The sequence below is a fragment of the Equus asinus genome, chromosome 3, assembly GCF_041296235.1.
Source record: "Equus asinus isolate D_3611 breed Donkey chromosome 3, EquAss-T2T_v2, whole genome shotgun sequence".
Classification (NCBI taxonomy): domain Eukaryota; kingdom Metazoa; phylum Chordata; class Mammalia; order Perissodactyla; family Equidae; genus Equus; species Equus asinus.
Genome location: NC_091792.1, coordinates 128,028,108 through 128,049,183, shown reverse-complemented (window position 1 = coordinate 128,049,183; position 21,076 = coordinate 128,028,108). Strand labels below are relative to the sequence as shown.

The following is a 21,076-nucleotide window of genomic DNA, read 5'->3' as shown; positions in this document are numbered from 1 at the left end:
ATGAAGCAGGTGAGAGATGCACTATGGATGAATCTGAGCGTCCTAACCTGGGTAACCAATTGAATGTTGACCTCTTCACAAGAACACCACTTATAATCTAAGAAAATCACTGAAGATTTCTGCATTACTAGGCACAGTTTCCCTCTGTTTCTTCACGTTGCTATTTATTGAGTGCTCACTGGAAGACCTAGTAGCACTTGGCTGCTACTAAATGAACTAATACTTCAACGTTCCTCTAGTTAATAGCCTCACTTTAGAGAGAGAGGAAACTGAAGTTCAGAATGGTTAAGTGATTTGCCAAAAATCACAGCAAGCAAGTAGCAGGAGCAGAAATCCAGACGCAGGTATGACTCCAAATCCATTCTCTGTACCCCCAATCTCCCTTATAGCTATAGCAAGAGTTGTGATGGCTTTGACCATATTCTAAGAACTCAATCCCTTATTCCTCTCTGTTCCTATCATTTGCTCTAATTTTTTACTCAGAATATACTTCCATCTCTTCTTTCTCCTACATTAGAACCCCCACATCAAACATGATCAATCTATTTCTCAGAACCAGAAGCTGACCTGAGCAATTTCCCACAGGCACTCCTGGGCATATGCAAGTTTGCAGAGTGGTCAGAGTGCTGAACGTAGTGTCCTAGCATATCTACACTGCATTTACTGCAAGGGCTTTTCTTGCAAAATTAGTTATCCAAAAGCTGACATTATTGATTTACCTTTTTTTAACCTTCTTACTTAGAAAACGACAACTGTGGACTAACAGGATCAGAACTGCACAATCCAAGGTTAGTTCTTTAGTTTGTAGCCCAGCGTTAGTACTGTTGATCCTCATTATTTGCAGATTCTATATGTGCGAATTGGCCTACTTGCTAAAATGTACTTGTAATGGTCAAATCCACATTGTGGTGCCCTGGTGGCCATTTGCGGACTTCTGCAGATCGCTGAAAACCCTGAGCTGCCTGAGACACACGTTCCCAGCTGAGGTTGAATGAGCTAATGCTCAGGCTGCTTATCTCAGCTCTCAGACTATAACAAGTGTTCTTTTCAGGGTCTAGTTAGTGCCACATTTTTCGCATTTATGTGCTTTTTGTTGGAGATTTCACTGTTTAAAAGGGACCCCAAAAGAAGAGCTGAAGTGCTGTCTAGTGTTCCTAAGAGCAAAAAGGCTGTGATGTGCTTTATGGAGAAAAGGCGTTAGATAAACTTCCTTCAAAGCATGAGTTACAGTGCTGTTGGCAGTGAATTCAATGTTATTCAACCTACACTATATACTAAGTAAGGTCTCTCTAAATAAAAACACACATAAAACAAGGTTATGTGTTGATCAGTTGATGAAAATATGACCAGAGGCTCAGGAACTTAGCTCTGTAACTCCCTGAGAAGTAACGCTTCCATATTTGCTAACTCAGTGTTCACATTGACTTTACATAACACAACTACAACAAATAACGAGGACAGATCTGGAGCCAAGAGCCCTGGATTATAATCCTAGGTCTGCCACAGACTTCACCTTGTCCAGGTTTCAACTCTTTGGCTGTAAAACTGGAATATTAATATTTGTTTGGAGTTAGGATAAACTGAGACGATCATAAGTAGACTTTAAAAAGTAGACAGTTTTTTAATAATATCAACAATAGGTGTACCTTGCCCATATCTGGCACTTAGAAAATTTCAAGGTATTTTAAATGTATCATAATTATTTTACTTTGGAAGTTATTTTTTTAAATGACCATGTGTTATGACTCTAAGACCCACATCTTTTCAAATTTTAAAATCTCTAAACTTGGTGTTGAAAGGTAACTATAATATGAAATTATGATTTGCAGTGTTTTTTCTTCTTTCTTAGTGGAACATAAAGCATTGGTATGTGTTACATTCAATGGGTCTTAAACGAGATAAAATACAGTATTTTATATCCACCTTTCTTTATGAGTTCTCTTCCCCTAGTGCAGTGTAAGCTTTGTACATAAATGTGACTGTTCTAACCTGACACCCTCTCCACTGAGAACTTTCGCCATCATCTTCCTTCTTTTAATAACCTCTCTGCTCTTCGTATTCCTGATCCAACTCTCTTTTCCTTTTGTGGCTTTTTTCTTTTAACCTATTTTCACTTTCTTTCAAAAAATATAACTTTTAAACAGACTTTCTAAGTTCTAGTGTGATAATCTAATAAAAATAAAATGTGCTAATGCCATTTCCTTGGGATTAAAAAGATATCTAATTGCCTACATCTGCAAGTAACTGGAAGTTAGAGAGTCCTTTCCAGAAGCTCCTTGCTTGCATGTAGTTGATAATGAATAAGACTTTGTTGAATGTTTCACAAGCAATACAATAACACAGGCCCTCTCAGGTGGCGCTGGAAAGAACACTTCTCCCCAACCTTTCTTTTTGGTAAGGTCTAACACCTTCTCCCTCCTCTTTATAGTGGCTCAAGTGAAATCATTTTTTCATGTAGAGTAATAGGCTCATTTCTTTTGAACTCTTACTTCAAGAATGGCTCCTGGCTATAAATGCTTTATTTTAGGGGAAAAAAAAGAAACAAGAATCTCAGAGTTGCTCAACAGCATGACTCTGGTGTGGCAGAGACGTGACCGAGAAAGGCTTTCTTGGTTCTGACCTGTGGCTGGTGCCCCCATCTCCTTGCTATCCTTATTTCCCCTGCTAACTGCTGCACGTCACTTTCTCCTTTGCACTCATCCACCCTGCTTGGCTCTAAAGAGAGTGATCCCACAACGTAAGTGTAGATTCTACTAGAAGAAAGCGCCAGGCCCTTCCACAGAAATGTGTGGGCCTCTAGGACAAGAGACCTACTGGGGCCACCAGGAAACAGTGACATCGCTTAGGGAAAATCGATCCCAAATTACATACGAGAGGTGCTGCTTGCAAAATACTCTTGTTACATGCAAAATCAGAGTATTACTTACATTTTTCTTCAAATGGGCACCTCAAAATAGCCATCCTCCCCTTCCCCCCTAAATCCATAGCTAATGGAGTGAAAAGTAGATTCTTAGGTGGTCACTCACAGCATGGTTTGCTGTTTAGCCAAAGATGGAGGCTGGGGGGGTGAGGGTAAAGAGGGCAGTGATGTCTCTTTTTGATTCAAGTTTTCATCTCAGGTGACACTTTCCACCTGATGCCCAATACTAAGGTAGTCCTTAGGTAATGAGACTATGTGTTAAGTAATCACAAATAAGCTAATATTTTCCTGCACTTTACACTAATTTTTTCCTATTCATAACTGACACACTGGTTTTCACCTATGTAGTTGGGTTTCAGTATGGATCATTAAAAGCAACGTGGTTCTCCATGTAAAATGGCTCTTGGTTCAAGTTCATCGAAGGGATTGTCAACAGGGCTGAAATGTTTATGGTAAAAGTAATTATCCTAATTTCAACCAATATCATTCAATGTCTGGCCATCAAGAGGGCTCAAGAAATTGCAGCGTTTTCATCTTTCTGGGAAGAAGAGAAAGACAATGATTACAGGCAGGCCAGTGATGAGTTATTTCTGACACAGATATTTCACCTGGTATGGATTCAGGAAACAAGAGGTGGTCTGAACTTCAAAGTTGCTTAGGACTCACTGAGGACAGATGGCTTGCCAAATATTTAGGATTAGGAACTAGACAATACTACTCTGGACATTTGTGTCACCTGTCCTTGTACTCTGAAATTCTTACCCACAGTTCTGAACAGCTGATGTAAGTATCTGCAGTTGGTTGATCTCCAGGACACTATTTTCTCCCCCAAAGAAAGAGAAGAATGGGAAGTTAGATAGAAAATACCCCTTTGGGGATAAAACCCACAGTTAATCAACCATAATTTACAGAACTGTGAAAGCTATAAAATCCTACAGTGTGTTAGCCGCACCCATCTCTCTCTGACTTGGAGAAACTAGTAGCACTCTGGTTCCATTGCATTCTTTGGAGTTCTACCCACTCTCTCTGCTGCAGCCAGTGCCTGCCTGGCTTCGGAAGACCCCATGACTGCATCTGACGCACGGCTCAAACGCAAAAAGAGAAAACAGATTTACTTCACCTCTTGCTTCTCCCCAACAAGATAACTGCAATAAATCTAATTCCAAAATATTCTGAACCAAACTTCAGGTCTATTTGGGGAATTCTTTTATTTATTTATTTATTTTTTTGCTGAGGAAGATTTGCCCTGAGCTAACATCTGTTGCCAATCTTCCTCTTCTTGTATGTGAGCCACCCCTCCAGTGTGGCCACTGACGAGTGTTGTAGGCCCCTGTCCAGGAACTGAACCTGTGCTGCTGAAGCAGAGCGCGCTGAACTTAAACACTAGGCCACTGGGGCTGGCCCTGGGGAATTCTTTCAAATGAAAGAACAGAAGGAAAATAAATTTCTGATTTGGCAACTGTTAAACACTGGGTTTTGTTTTTGCTTCCTATGTATATTAATGAACCAAGTGGGTAACTTTCTTCAATATTTTCTTCTTTTTGGATCAGTGGCCAAATTGGGTGGTGCAAAGACACTGAGTTAGGAAAAGAATATGACTTCTATTTATATTTATCTATCAGCCTTAAAACCTTTAAGTTTATTATGTATGCTATATTTTGAATGTATTAATATAGTAGAACACGTATGTAATGAACCAATAAATGTGCACACTGGTGGAGACATGCTCAAAAATTTTTATCAGTGGGCTGTATGACTAAAAAGTTTGAAAATATTGTTCCAGGTAAAGATCTTAATATCTTTTGTAAGCCACAGCAATGCAGGAATGAATTCAAAGATGTAAGCAAAATCAGTACCTTTTCAAATAGTGAAAAAATGGCTTTGGAACCCAGAGAAGATCTTGCCCTAAAGATGACTTTAGTACTCTGCAAATCCAGTGTCTCTAAGAGGCAGGCAATGCCTCCTGTTTCACCAGGGGCACAGACAGTTTGGGATCAGCTTAATCACTGGTCTGTCTTTGATCTACTCCTTTTAGTTTACAGTTGCTCATTAACTTTTTTTTTTTTTTTTTTAAAGATTTTATTTTTTCCTTTTTCTCCCCAAAGCCCCCCCGTACATAGTTGTATATTCTTCGTTGTGGGTCCTTCTAGTTGTGGTATGTGGGATGCTGCCTCAGCGTGGTTTGATGAGCAGTGCCATGTCCGCGCCCAGGATTCGAACCGACGAAACACTGGGCTGCCTGCAGCGGAGCGCGCGAACTTAACCACTCGGCCACGGGGCCAGCCCCCAGTTGCTCATTAACTTTAAGGGGGAGTTTGCATGCTAAAAACAGACTATGCCGATTGAAACTTAAGAAAGGCGACAAATTACTGGAATAGAAGAGATCATTTGTTCAGTACTACTAGGGGCCTGCCTCCGAAGGCATCATTTCATTTTAATTTCTATCACAGACTAATAAAACACATATATCAAAGTCTTTAAAAATACAAAAGCCATTTTAAAGGAACAGGGCCACTTTTTGAAGAAAACTCAGGTTCACAGCACTTGGCCTATTTCAGTCTAATTGTACCACATCTAAAAACCACTTTTATATGGATAATGACATCTTTTAATAGGACTATGGTCTTGAGGCCTATACTCAAGAAAACTGCAGCTTAAACATAGGACAAGGCTAGTGGCTCATCCTGAAATTCCTTTTTGGCACTGGCAGGCTAAGGGCACTCTGTGCATGCCTGTTTCTCCAACTTTTCCACCTCACTGGCCAAAAATAAAAAACTATATATACATGCATGCATGCATACTGATGAGACAATACAAAGGAATGAGTTGCGGTTGGCTTGCAAGTAATAAGGCAGGGTACCTGGGATGCTCTCTAATTTTCTTCTGAGCTCTTCATTTTCTTGTTGCAGGGAAATAACCTCCTGCTCCAGCTCTTGGCATCTAGGACAGTAGCCTTCCTCTTCTTCCTCCTCATCCTCCTCTGGCAGTGTAGAAGAGGATGGGTGACCATGGGATTCAGACGTTGCTGGAGAGGTCCAGCCACCTAGTGTATGCACAGGGGAGGTTGACAGAGGATCCATGTCGGCCAGATGGCCATACTCACTGACTGATGAGGTGTTTGGAGTGGGAAAGCTTCCCGAGAGCAGATAATTTTGTAGGGAGTCAGTGAAAACTCTCAAAAAGGCAGAAGTTTGTTGTTTCCTTTGCATATATTGCATCTCTATGTCTACACTGTCTGAGGTCTGATTGTGGACTGCTTTCCCAACGTGACATTGCTCCTGTCTTTCGGGATAACTTGAGCCTTCCTGCTTTACGCAAGAAATCATGGATTGAGAATGGTTGGAGTCCAGAAGTTTTCCTCCACAATTTAAGAGGCTAAGAACTCGACTGCACTGCTGGGCAAAGGCATCCAAGATCATACGACTCTCTGAAACACATGAAAAGACACATCAGAGACCGACAGCCAAAGACAAGAGATAAGTAAGGTCCTCAATTTTGAGTTCAATATTCCAAAACATTAAAAATATGTATTTCTACTCTTTGTCAGAAACTGAGGTGACACGGTGAATCCACTTTTAACAGGATGCATAGCTTCCTGTTGTTCTGCGACTGGGGGGTGCCTGATGAGCTATTCCCAGCCCCTCACTCTGGGAAACAGCCAGTCTGCGACTCTGGGCACTATATAGAAATTTCCCTCTCGGTGGCCTTAACTGGCCGGCACAGGTCTGAAGTCACTCACACCTTTGGCTTCATTAATATCCTTACTCTAATGAATCGAGTCAGCCACTGCAGACTCAATTCCTCATTGATAGGAGGGCTTACAGCAATCATTACTTCTATTTCTGGAGTGCCCTCATGCCCTTGCTATTAATCAGCTGATACGATCCCTGCTGAGAGGACGTTGCTCCCAGATGCAAACTGGAGAGGAAAGATAAAGTCTTTTTGAAGAGCTCTAAGACATCTAACGGAAAACAAAGAGGGGGCCTATAAGGCAAATGATGATGGACCCAAAAGCAAAACTGTACGTGTCATCCAACATCTGTGTTCACTATTCTTTCTTTTCACTTATCTGCTAACTTGGTTTTGTCAAGGCCAATGTTGAGGCTGAGTATATCAGTATCATCTGAAAAGCAGAAGTGCCTCTTCTTAGAGCCTCTTCCATTTGATTGCCAAATCTCTTAAAATGGCAAGTGCCGAGAGTGCCAGTTAGTTCACGTAAACGTACTCTAAAGCAAATGAACTGTCAATTGTCAATCAGCAAAAAGCAAAAAACAAATGGAAAGCAATCAATTCACTGCAAAAACAGAGGGAAAAAAACCCTCCCAAATTGTGAAAATGGGATTTAATGTTGTCAGTCTAAGTGTCTTGAAAATTTACCCTAAATATAATGTCACAAGGTACAGTCTCTTCTTTCCTGACCACCACCCAGAATGGGCTCTTTATAAATACACAGAGATACATTTTAGGACTTACATAGTGGTATGAAGATGCCTCTTATTTCCTTTCCCCAATACCCAGAATAATGGCAAGAAACAAAATACTGTCGATTTTAGATGCCAATAACTATTATTTGTGATAGAAACATAACTAGCTACTTGCATCTCTGAAAATTTTGACTAGCTGTATCTTCTTCAGAAGAAGACTCAAAAAACAAAAAACTTTAAAAATGAAAAATGGTGAGATGCTTGAGGGTTTCTATGGCGACAACGAATGAGAATAGTTGAGATGAGAAATCGATTTCTCCAGAAAATCCAGGATGTATGACTAATGAAACCACACTTCAGAAACCTCCATGCAGTACTTTACACTCCATTGTCTTCTTTTCTCTTACTATTCTTTCCTGAAGTAATTAAGGTATGGGGGGGGGGGGTCCAAGTCTCCTTTTTCTATTTAATTTAATAGAAATAAACTGTTTCAGAAGAATACATATGTAAAGCCCAGAGCGCACAGTACCTGGCACACAGGGAGCACCCCTTACACCTCCCAAATCTATAAAACGCTACTGTCCCTAAATCTCTCCAAAAAATTGCAAGTCAGAACACAGAGGCCAGTTCTCTCCAGTACAGAAGAGGATTATAGACCACACATTCCATGAGGCCAGTGGGTCTGAGTGCACTGGGGTTTCAGGGCCAGCACAGTACCTCAGGAAATACTTACTGAACACATGCAGGAACTCTTGTAAATAAAGAGCAGATCTCAGTATACAGCATCTTCAAATTTACTTGGCTGGGGTGGGGGTGGTAAGACCACGCTAGGCAGGCTAAGAGTCCACAGGACTGTCTTCTCCTGGCAGAGAGCTTCCTCACTCTTAGGAGCAGTACTATCCTTAGACAGGTAGGAGGGCCCCTCCTCCTCCAGCCCACCCTTTCCCCATGGTGAGGACTCAAAACCCAGGAATTCCCTGCTCAAATTGCTTCAAGGGCTTGTGTCAGTCTCTTCCTGGAGCCATCCTCCCCAAGAAAGACCACGATGCCAGAGCTAGGCAGTCTGGACTGGGGCATCCATACGTGCGCATGTGCAGTCCCTCCTGGAGGAGGATGAAGCAGGAGTGGGAAGGGAAGGCCATGGGCTGGCTAAAAACGCCAAAGTCAAACTTGGTCATTATGAAGGTGTATTTATCAGTGAGGTGGAAAGAACACATCTTATTTAACATTTTGTTAGCTAGATTCATACCTTTTAATCATTTAGATATATGGTATGTGGGCCTGCATTTGTACTCTTGTCCTAAGTTCCACAAATATTAGGCACAGGCCTGTTTTTTACACAATTATTTTGAGTGCTGAAGAAAGACCCAGAAGCCAGGTATAGTTTCAGGCTAGAACTGATTGATGGGCTGAAGAACAGCTAAGATAAAGTCCGGCTTGCTACCTTGAAGAAAAAGGGATGTGGATGTGGGAATATCTTTTACACACCAAACACTGGAATTGATGATGCCTCTGCCCCCCTGTCAGGTAGAAGGGAAGAACTGAGCTCACGATTTAACCCAAAACTTAATGAGGAAAGACCTCAAATATTTGGGTATCATTTCTTTACAATGACTGAAACCAAATAAACAAGAAAGTAAATGGTTGAACCATACAAGTGGGGAGATTTAAGATGTTGCCTTCTCATTTCTTGACTTCCGGATTTTGCTTCTTTTATTATTATAATCAAAGGATGATATTGATTGAGAATTTTCAATTCTAGCACACTAACAGTTTTCATTCATTTTAATCCTATAATCCCATTCTAGACCTGAAGTTGTATTTACTGTTTGCATTTTAATCAGCATGGTCCCAACTGATTTGCAGCCGATATATCTTTAACATAACCTTGATGAAAGGAACAACATATGAAAGGAAAGGCTAAAACAGAATTGCTCAAATATATTTGTTCAATGTCCTAAAGAACATTCAGTAGTTTTAATCATATTGATAAATCACATTAGGGTATAGATTTTAAGGGAAAAAATCTAACTTAGGGACAAGCATGATTTGTTTTCTTAATTGAAGGATAAACTCGTAATATGCTGAGAAAAAAATCATTACGTAATATACTACACCTTACAAAGATAATGTATTAAACTGCACTCAGAATATTGGAGAACAGCTACAATCATAAAACAGTTCTTGCCTGCAGTTTTTTAGAATGCTTCATTCTGAATGTTCTCAGAATTGATATGTGCAAAAATAGCAACGGTAACCATTAAAGTTGAATTTCTCCTCTTTTCAGTACTTTAAAATATCGGAATAATATTTTAATATCAATACATTGAAGAGTATGATGAAAAATATTACTACTACACTTGGTGGAAAATAGCAAATCTTTTCACTTAATACATATTGCAGCCAGTAATACTTTAACTTTCCAGACAGAATCTAATTAGAAATGCAAGTACTGTGCGATGCCCATTATCGCTAAGAAATGGAGAAAAGTTCTGTCTTCATATGAACACAATTGAATGGCCACTGATCCATGATTCTTAACTGAGCAAAGTGTGAACATGTATTTTGAAATTTTTAAACTGTTTTTTTTCCTAGTCACAGAACACTCCACTCATATGATGGCAAGAAAGTCGAGTCAACAGTTTAAAGTGGGGCTTTAACCTACCTACTTTACCCCTAACCTCTCTAAAATTAAACACCATCAAATGTGAATAAATCACAATCACAAAGCACTCTAAAATGACCACTTCTCTCTAATTTATTTTGCTTTATTGAGCAGCCTGGTAGGACATAATATCATGCTGCAAATTGTGCCTAGTCTGATTCTAAAATCTGAACCCATGATTATTTTTTTAATTAAAAAATTCATTTCTAGAAATTCTGCTGAATTTAAGTGGTTTAATCTAACCTAAATCTGATAAGTGAATAAGAAGAGGGATGGAAACTCAGCAATCAAACACAGGCTCCCCACTTTAACGTCCTTCTTTGTGAGTAAAGCCTTGAATGGAATTTGCCCATCACAGCATATCCCCAAGAGTATTCCGTTTCTATGAAGGAGATCACAGTAGTCGAGATTAGTGGTAACCTTTTGATTTTAGCCCAGTGAAGGGTGAAATATATTAATATTAAAAATGCAGAAGCAGAAAAAAATTTTTGCGACCTACTATCATGGATCCATATATCTACTAAAAGGATTTCCAGCTCATTCAAAATAGATTATTTCCTTAAAACATTAATATAACTTCTTTTTAAGAGAGGACTTCATGGCAGAGAAAATAGAAGTCAGAAAATGAAAGCATCTTTGGGAGCATCACCCTTGTCTTAAATCAATGAACTATGTCTTTTAAAAAAAATGCCACCCAATTTTTTTTTCCTAATGGCAAACATCAACACAGCAAAACAGGATGCAATTTTTCTAAATAAATAAATCAATGATGTGTCAAAAATTAACAGATGAGTTAATATACTTGGTGCTATCAAAACCAGATGGTGCTTCCTAATATTCATCCTGCTCAGTCAATCCCTGAATATTTTCTGGACCATCGGTATATAAAATAGGATGCTGCTATTTGTGATGGCAAACAAAAGCAATCATGCCTGCCAAGCACATACTATAACAGGCAGCATTTCAGCTCTGCTAGACAGAAAGTAATTAGAATGCTTTTAATGTCCAAAAGAATGATGCTGATAGGCTGCCACAGATGTGTAGATTTATGAATATTTATATGGTGGTTTATAGCTGACACTTTTATCAGTTGAAGAAGATAAAATATCTGCCTGACTCAAAAGCTTGACAGTCAGGTTAATAAAATCTCATTAAAGAGAATGACCTATGCAATTATATAGGATTTATTGTAATTCATTTTTGATTGTACTCTGCTTAAAGATGCAATTTCCCATTTCCTGATGCCAAATTTAGGCTGCATATCAAGATCTATGTGGGTTTTAACTCTAAGCCTCCCACAGAGGAAAAATATGCTTTTAAAACCATGTTATACTACCCCTTTTAAGGAAAATTATATTCTTCATGGAATTTTATAAGAATGTTGAAAAAATGTATTTTTAAGCACATATTTCTCCTCTCAAAGGTTCATGGCCCTTAATGGCAAATAAGATTTCCCTTCAACCCTTTCATTTGTTCACTGCATTTCCTCTGGATACTCAGTTACCTGTCTTCTTCTATCGTTGACTCATTGCATCACCCATCGATGTTTTTGACAATTTTCAGTTTACTAGGCGGCCTGAGACTTTGCAGGAACACTTTTGTGAGAGTGCAACAAACCAATCATCACCCCCACCCCCACCCAGTATGCCTAAAAGGCTGGCTGGCTGTGCTCACATGCTCATTGGTTCAAAGTGGAACCACTAGTTCCTCAAAGAGCCAATCAGCTCTTCAGGTGACTGTCCCTCTGATGGCCACTCACATCACTGTGCCTGTTAAGAGATGGCTTTGTTCACCAATGATTAATATTATAGCCACAATTGATGATGGCTAGTACTATGACCTTTTATTTTTGCCCCAGACCATTTTCCTCATTGCATGGAAGACACCTACCATCCAATTCCTATCCTTCCAGCAAGGACATGGCAGCCTGCCCTTGGTGCTATCAAGCTTATTACTTCTCTACGATCTCTCTTAAAAAGAAGACAGAAGCAGCAGCCTTGAGAATAAAGGAAATAAAAATAGGAAGTTTGAGGGGCATCAGCAAGGCCCTTTTCACTCCTGTGGAGTCAGTGATGTGATTTCCACCTGGGCCAGGGATAAAATAAACTAGACAGGACATCAGAAGACACACTGAAAGAGAACATTTAGAAGAAGGTGAGAAGGAACAAAACCAAACAAACATACTCCTATGAACGAAAGAGCAGAGAAACTGCCAGAGTAGGAGGGACCACAGAAAGGACAGCAAGTGACTGGTGCAGAAAAAAGAAAAAATACAGGAAAAATAGGAGGGGATAAACTATGGATAAAAAAGAAAATGAGAGGGGGCGGATTTATAGTGTACAAAAGGAAGTAAAAGATTGAAAGAGAGCAAAGACTGAAAGGAGAAAGCAGGATGAGACTGAAGACGGAACTGGACAGATAAAAAGGGGGAAAATCCCCAAGGAACAGGGTGGAACTGAGGTTATGCAAAGGAGTAAGCAAAATACAGAAAATGGGAAAAGGACTCAAACTTCTGAAAAACAAGATAAAAATGAAGAACAGAGTCGAAAAATAAACATAGGCATGTGCAAGAAGTAGTATAGAAGAAAAGAAGAACCCAAACCTGGAAAGAAAGAACACAAAGCTCTTAAGAAGGGGAGAAAACAGAAAAAAATAAGGAGGAAAATGGAAGTGAGTGAGTAGCCTAACAATAAACATAAAAATACAATAGAATGCTGGGCCAAGAGCAACTGAAGAAAAACACACCCACAGACAATAAGGACACCAACAGGAGAACCCCACTCAGAGCCGTCAAACATCTTCAAATCAGTGAGGGATGTGACAGAACAAGTCTTCACTATAACCTGTAATTAGATTTTCTTTCTCAAAACCAATCCTTCATGTGTCAAAATATTGACAAACAACAGAACATTAGCGTAGGCATCTATAACTCATTTAGAGACAATGCTCATATTTCCACTACAAAAAAAAGCCTTGATTCACCGATATGCACAATTTTGGGGGCTCAAAATGCACTCCAAAGTACCATAAAAGGCCTGAGGAGAAACTTTTAGCTCAGACGAGGGGATAAACGTGGCCACGCGCCCTCAGGGAACGGGGAGCGCCCTTGGGCGCAGGGCGCAGAGTGCAGGCCCCAGGCTGTGGCCTTTCCACCAGCCCTCCCTCCTCCCCGCAGCCCGGCAGGAGAGCTGGCTTTTCCCAGGCGGCCGCCTGCAGGCTCCTGGTCAAGGACAGGAGTCTCGCCCCCTGGGGTGGGTGCTCCCCACGAGGCATTTCCGCAGGACCCGGGCCCAGACGCTCGGGACCCCGCGGGGCAGCAGTGTCCCCGCGGCAGGAGGAGCGTGGGCGGCGGGCCGGCGCGCCTGGGGCTCTCCGGGCCGGGGGGGAGGGGCGGGATGCCTCCTTCCCCGGAGTCGGCCGCAGGGACGAGCGGCAGTTCCACCGCGTGGCTGGGGCAAGGCGCCCACCGGCTGGGACTCACTCGGGGGTGGGTGGGGAAACAGAGGCACAGAGAGACGGGCCGAGACAACGCGCGCACGAGAAACAGAAGCGCACGGGGAAGGAAAGAGCCCGAGAGCCAGCCGAGCGGACCGCGACAGTGAGAGTGCATCAAAGAGGTGGAGAAAAGGGGACCAGAAGGCAATGGGGGTGGAGAGAGAGAAGGAAAAACAAACGAGGAGAGAGGGAAGTAAAGGCAAGAAGTGGAAGGAAACAAGTGAAGCTGCGGAGGGTCAAGGCAGGGCGTCCCCGAGAGCCGCCAGGGCACTTCCAGCTTCTGCGGGAGCGGCGGCGGGTGTCACGCTAGGCTGCTTCCCCGGCCCCCGCCCGAACGGTCGCCGCTGCTGACTGACCACGGCGGGCGCTTCTTGGGCGCCAAGCCGGATCCGAGCGGCGGAGCCACCTGTTAGGAGGCGCGCGCGCCGTCGGAAGCCCCGGACGCGGCGGCGGCGCGGAATCCTCCAGAAGTTGCTGCCCGCGCTGGAGGCCTCCGGGGTGCGCTCCGACGCCCCGACTCTGCCTCAGCGGGGTGTGCGCGCCCGCCGCTCGCCCCTCGCGCCCCTCCCGCCAGGCCCGGCGCGCGGGGGGGTGTCCGCCGTCCCCAGCCTCTGCCTCCCGGTCCCCACCCCGCCCCCGGCCGAGGCGGGGAGGAAAGTTGCGCCCGAGTTGGTACCTGCGCTGAGCTCCAGGCTGGCGCCGTCGCTGCCCGCGCCGCTACTGCCCGCGGCGGCCGCCGGGCCCGGGCCGTACCTGACGACGGCGGCGAAAGACGAGGATGAGGCGGCGGCGGGGGCCGCGGGCGGCGGCGCCGAAGTCCTCAGGTGGCCCTGGGACGCGGCGGACGTGCAGGACGGAGACGACGACGAGGCGGCCGCGGCGGCGGCGGCCCGCCCGGGCCCAGAGGGGTAGGAGCTCTGCGCCTGGAACGGCTGCGGCGGCGGCGGCGGCTCGCTGCTGCTGATGGAGACGGCGGCGTGCGGCGCGAAGGGCGGCGGGGGCGGCCGGACGTGCGGCAGCTCCACTAGGGTGGGTCGGTCGTAGCGCTTGGCCAGCGCCGGTCGCTTGCTGGGGAACGTCTTGAGGACGCTGTAGGGGCTGCGCTGCTTGTAGATTTTGGGGACGCTGGGCCCCTCCTCCGCCGGCTGCATCTCCTCCTCCATGCTGCGCCTCGGGGCCGGTCCCGGCTCGCGCGCCCCCTCCCCGCCGGGCGCCGGGCTCCGAGGGTGTCTCCGCCGCCTGCCCGCCGGCTCGGGCCGTGTGCGCGCTTGTGGGAGGGTGTGTGTCTGCGCCGTGGTCGCCGCCGCCACTGCCGCCTGTCGCTAAGGCTGGCATCGCTGAGCCCCCGCGCGGGGGGCTGCCGCCCGAGTGCTGATTGACAGGCCGCCTCGCCAATGCCTGGAGGGAGAAAGGAGGTAAAGAGCAAGTGTTTAGGGTAATATCTGCTAATGATAATGGGGGCGGGGCGGGGCCTGGCGCCGCCACCGCCCTCCGGGTCGGCCCGCGGGATGTGTGCCTCCGACGGGGGGAGGGAACGGGAGAGCCCAGACCTGGAGGGCGCCCTGGTCACAGGAGGAGGTTCCGGCCAGGGCGAGACTTCGGAGCCCCAGTTGTGGAGTTGAGGCTTCTGCTGCCGCAGGCGGGGTCCGGCTTCGGAAGCGAGCTCCTGGCGCCCCCTAAGTGACCCGAAACTCTCGGGGGTGCAGAGAGGGTCTGGTAGTAGTTGGGGCGGGGCGGGGCGGGGTAGCTCGAGTGCGTCTGTGCCCGGGGAATGTATTACAGCCAGTTCTTCTGCGACTCGGGAATTGCTCCCCCAACCTTCTTGGAGGTCTTGACCCAGCTCGCTGCGCGCTGGGGTTTTGCTCATGCCCAGCACGAGGCTTTCGAGTTCCTGCTGATCCTAAGAGCGCACAGGACGTCGGACTTTAACATTATTTCTTTAGTTCCCTGTAGGGGCCCTGAGAGTGCATAATAGAATCATTTCCCCCATTCTACAGATGAGAAAGTCGAGGTTCCACGAGGAAATTGCCCACAGTCAGGAGTGTATGGCCGATTTGCGCAGATGCATCCAGGTCATTTGAATTCAAAATCACTTTCTTCTCATTGCAGGTAGACTGTGCAATTGAGGGAAAAATATGACCTGATACCTCCCTTTGGGGTGGTGATTAGCTCCTTCGGCAACGTCATTTGATACGCTTGTAGGACCAGTGTGGCCAGAGAACTCCCAGCTCCTCGCTGCATCTGGGGCTGCCAGGCCAGGGTTTCTGGACGACACACAGTTTCAGTAGTTGTTTGAGTGACAGAAGAGCCTCTGTGGTTTGGAGGAGGATCCCTATGGGGTAGAGATGTCTTCACCTCTAGAGGAGTGTCCTGGCCTCTCTCAGCCAATCTTTGGAGCAAATCACCCCACTCCTAGGCCAACTCTCTACCAGCGTACTCCCTCCCAGATTTGGTTTCCAGCCTTCAGTCTTCCTTCTCCCGCTTAGAATTCTTCTAGCAGCTCCTTGATGTGTGACCCTTATCTCTGCACTCTGAAGTTACATTCCTTTTCAAAGCTTTCCTTTGAGTCTTGGGAAAGTGACTCCTTTTCTTTTTCTGGGGGTTCAGGTCCTTGGCCTCTCATTTCCCAGATCTCCTTTGCTTTGGAAGCCTTTTCTTTGCTGGTTTAGCTTCTGTGTTTCTCCACCCTAGATAGTCTCCCTCTCTCCTGCAGCCTCCTCAGATCCTGCTGTGGTTCCCCCCTCTCCATTTATTAGAGATGAAATAAATAATGCCATAAATAAAAGTATTTGGGAGTCCAGGAACTGTCAGGGCTGATTAGGGCATAGAGGACATTTTCTTTCTCATTATGCAAAAGCATTTCATGGGGAAATAAAAGAGGTTTCATTGTAACTCATGCATGTCATATTTCAAGGAATTCAAGATATTAATCATATTTAACATTATTTGCAGCGTTTCTCCCTGGCTTCTGAAAACTGCTAAATGAGGACACGTGGATCACTAGGAAAAAGGGAGACAAGCGTGTGAGGGACAGTTAAGAAATAATGAAATGCTGGTAAAAGACAGAGAGAGAGAATGAGATGCCAGGGAGATGTTTCTTAGGCACATAAGTGAGAAATGGAAGCTTCTTGTGAGATGTGAGACAGCTGAAATTGAATGATATACTGGAGGAAATAAATGATAACAAACCTCCCCATACTTTTCTTTCTATAAAGCAATTCTGAATTTTGCATTGAAATGTTTCCCTCCCACTTTACTCCCAGATAATTTGCCAATAAGTCTGGCTTTTGAAAAGAAATTGGGGTGGTGGCAGTGTGCATGTGGGTCTAGAGGGGAGAAATTCTTGAGTCTTTCTACTGAAGAAGTAATTTCCTATACCTGGGAGTTTTCTTTTTTGCTTATGTATTTTTAATTTGTATCATCCTTACAAGTTAAACACCTTAAGAGACTGGGAACAGTACTTCTGTTGTTATGTTTTACCAACTAAAAGGACCTGCCATCACATACATCAAAACATAATTGTTTCTATAAAACTAAATACTAAAATTATTGGTTTAGCTTTAAAAAAAATAGGAGTCGGGGAGGGTTCCTAGAGGAAAAATAGTAGAAATTTAAAAATGATCAGGTTTCAGATCCTCTTGCTAGTAGTCGCGTATGTCTGGGTCCATAGAAAAATGAAGTGCTTAATAATCACTCTTTAGAAAATAAAATGGGCGTTTATTCCAAGTGTGGAGTTGAACTCAATTTTAAAATTGTAACTGACCACTGATCCCTGCTTGTACAAGCCTGGGCTTGTCCTCTGCTGAGTATTATATATAAATGTGCTGTAGTATATTGAAGTGTTTATAAAATCACTGGTAGCACTTGGTAAACATCTTTCTGTAAATTATAGTCTGAATTATCAGATAGTGACTTTGCTGATATCTTCTCTTTAGAGTCTCATAAGGGCTGATAGGATGGTAATTACACCCATGCTTTAAATCTTTTTAGGTGTTTACTCTTATCTCAAAAAAAAGAAGCAGATAGTGAACTTTTAAAAGCCAAGTGGCTATTTATGGACAGGGTGATTTTTTGATTGGCAGCATGTCAATTCCTTGAGCCATCCAGAATATAGCTTTTAAATAATAAGTCAGCCATGGGAAATGCTTTTTATTGCACCAATTTCAATGATATTTAATGAGCTTCTGATTGACTGTTTGATCTCCCAGTGTTTTGTGCTACTTTTAATTCATTTCGTATAATAGGAAAAAAAAGTAATTGGAATAAAATTTTGTGACAAGATAATGACCTTCCACTTTGAAATTAAATGTCTGATTAGCTTCAACATTTTAATGCTGAGATGATATTGCAGCAGGAACAGGGGTGTGCATACTGTCATTTGGTGGAAATGACTGAGGAATACTCCTTGGCTCTTCCCGTTGCACAGCAGAAAGGGCGTGGTGGCCAGAGAATCAGAGGGTCATAGTACTAGAAGGGACTGTCATGGTCTTTTATTCTTGTGACTGAGCCTTTACTCATAGCTTTTCTGTGACCCTGTCAAGTGGTTGTAGAAATGCTTAAATACCTCCGGTGATGGGGACTTTACTACTTGCAGAAGCATCATTCACCCAGGGATTTATTCAACAAATGTTTATTGAGTGTCTATTGTGTGGTAGGTACCTTTCTAAACACTGGGGATATAATGGAACCAGATTCCAGGATCCTACTGTTATGGAATTGAGGTGGGCAGATAATAAACAAGCTAGTAACTAACTGAACAATATTATTATAATATATAATAAGTATATATTTATATAATATATAATAAATATAGTATGTTATTATGTATCATATATAGTAGTTATTTATTAACTATATACTAGTTATTTCAGATAGAAATAACTATGATGAAAAAATAGGATGAGGATGTTAGTTTTGATAGAGTGGTTTGAGAAGGCCTCTCTGAGGTGCAAAAATTGAGCTGAGAATTTACTCTTGAAACAGCCATCTGTGAGAAGAGGAATCCAGGTTGAGGGACAACAGATATAGGAGCATTAAGGCTGGAACAAGCTTGATGTTGTCAGGCAGCTGAAAGAAGGGCAAGTAGTCGGGGTGTCCTGGCAAGGGGCAGAGTGAGGAGATGAGGCCCAAGGGGCAGGTTGGGCCCAGGCTGTGCGGGGTCTTATATACCTGGGGAAACATTTGGAATTTATTCTAAATGCACTGGGAAGCCTGGAGGCAGTTAAGCTGGGGAGTGACACAACCAGACTTATGTTTTTAAAAGGTAATTTTCAGAAAGGGTAAAATAATGACTCTCATACAGACATCAGAATGATCAGATTTAAAGAGTTTATTTAACTTGCTCATTTCCCTCATAATGTTCAGAGGGTAAATCAAAAAAGCACAAATTTGATATGGACTAAAGGAATGATGAGTTGAATGTGTAAATGGTTTTTCCATGTGTAAACTGTTTTTTCCATGGGGGGTGTGGGTGAGTGGGGAAGGGAACCTCTACCAGACACAACAGTTTGCATGTCTATCAGTTATCTAAACTTTCAAAGTTGTAAAAATAGTTCAAAGACAGTGAAAGAGTAGGATCAGATAACTGGGAAGGTGTGCTGTATGCAGACAATGCATAGTTTTCCATTGGAACACAATTTCTTTTCTACAATGCTTTTTTTAAAAAAAAACTTTATTTTGAAGTACAGCTTCTCAGGAAGCTACAAGGATAGTGCAGAGAGGTCCTGGGTACCCTTCATCCATTTCCTCCAATGGGTACATTTTATGTAACTCTAGTTATATAAATTGGATCATGCAATATATGATCTTCTGAGATTTCCCACTTAAGTTTAATGCCCTTGAGATCCATCCATGTTGTTGTGTGTATCAATACAGTTGGCCCTGTATTCAGGGGATGCCTGAAACCCGCAGATGCAGAGGGCCAACTGTATTCATTGTACTACACTGTTTTATACAAGGGACTTGAGCATCCACGGATGTTGCTATCCATGGGGGTTCCTGGAACCAACACCCCTCTAATACTGAGGAACAACTCTAGTTTGTCCCTTTTTATTGCTGAGCAGTATTTCTTGGTATGGATGTCCCACAGTTTGTTTAGCCATTCACCTATTGTAGGACATTATGGTTGTTTTCAGTTTGGGGTTCTTGTTTATAAAGCTGCTCTGAAAAGTCATGTGCAGGTTTTTGGGTGGATGTAAGTTTTATTTCTCTGGGAGTAAATGTCCAGGAGTGAATTGCTGGGTTATTCTACAGTGTTTTAAAAGATTCATTCTGCTTTGTGGACGATGGACTGTAGAGGATCAGATTGGATGCAGGGAGACAATTATTTTCCAAACAGTGCCTGACTGACCCTTTTAAAATATAATCATGTCTCTCCACTGCCTTCCATCATCTTCCTCCGCCATAGAGTAAAATCCAGAGTTCATATAATTGCCAACTTAAAGCCTCTTGTGATCTACAGCAATCCTTTGCCCTTTCTACCCCCTCCCACCCTCCTTCACTCCACTCCAGCCTCACTGGTCTTGAATGGGCCCAAAATATCCTTCCTCAGGATTCTTTCTCTCAATATTCCTTCTGCTTAAAATGGTCTTTCCCCAGATGTCTACATAACCCCCTGCCTTATCTCCTTCTAGTATTAGCTCTAATTGTCTCTTTTTCAGTGTGAGATGAAGAAGAGAAACCTCAACTACGTTGGAGTCAGGAGGGCCTGTAGAGGGAGCTCTCACATCCTATCATGTATCATCAATTACTCCAAACAGGAAGAAACATATGCTTACATCTCCAACAGGAAATTCAACTACTCTACTACTGAAGGAAGATTTCTCTCCCCTGCTGGGCAACAGCCCAGCCAATGAGAAATGCTTCAGCTCAGCCAATGAGATGCCATTATCACCCTAAACTGTTACTTTTCTCCAATGGACTTCCCTTTAGAACAGCCCCTCGCTACTCCCACTTTTGCTCCCCCGTCTTTGTTCTCCAGATTTGCTTATGCTTCACCATAGCACGCACATCCCGAATTGCTACTCTTTAGTCTATTCTCCAGTAAACTCATTTTGAGAGTACAATAACTAACTGGCAAATTTGCTTTTCAAGTTGATCAGTGAGGCCCTCACTAGTCACTGTTTACTATCGCAACCTAGTCCCCTTCCTCCCTCCCCTCAACATGCCCCCTATCTCCTTTCGTATGTAGCACCTATTGCCATCTGTCATGCTTCGTATTGTACTTGTTTATTGCTTGTTTCCCCTGACTAGAATGCAGATTCCTTGAGGGCAGGGGTTTTTGTCCATTCTGTTTCCTCCCGAGTCCTCAGCATCTAGAATAGTGCCTAGCACAGAGTAAAGGCTCAGTAAACATTTGTTAAACGTGTGAATGACTTTAGGAGGCTCTGGCAGTAGTTCAGGTGAGAGCTAGGACTGTTTGGACGAGTGTAGCAGTAGTGACAGTGGAAGAAAGTAGACATATGCAGAACATATTCAAGAGGTAGTCCATTCCATTTTACACAGCTCTGAACAGCAGAACGTTTTCCTTGCTTTGAACCCAAATTTGCTTTTTTGCTCCTTCCAACTTTTGGC

At 43.5% G+C, this 21,076-nt stretch overlaps 1 protein-coding gene across 2 annotated transcripts in view; it reads right to left on the bottom strand.

Moving 5' to 3' along the window:
* Positions 1 to 14,890, bottom strand: part of BEND4 (BEN domain containing 4) — a 37,060-nt gene extending 22,170 nt beyond the window's left edge. The window contains exons 1-2 of one of the 2 annotated variants that reach the window (XM_014857156.3): positions 14,181 to 14,890; positions 5,781 to 6,347 (exon numbers count right to left, since the gene is read on the bottom strand). In XM_014857156.3, coding sequence (XP_014712642.1) covers positions 5,781 to 6,347; positions 14,181 to 14,667 — 1,054 coding nt within the window. In that variant the 5' untranslated portion in view covers positions 14,668 to 14,890. The remainder of the gene's footprint in view (positions 1 to 5,780; positions 6,348 to 14,180) is intronic. The other variant, XM_044767762.2, reaches the window with a different exon arrangement.
* Between the last annotated feature and the right edge of the window lie 6,186 nt (positions 14,891 to 21,076).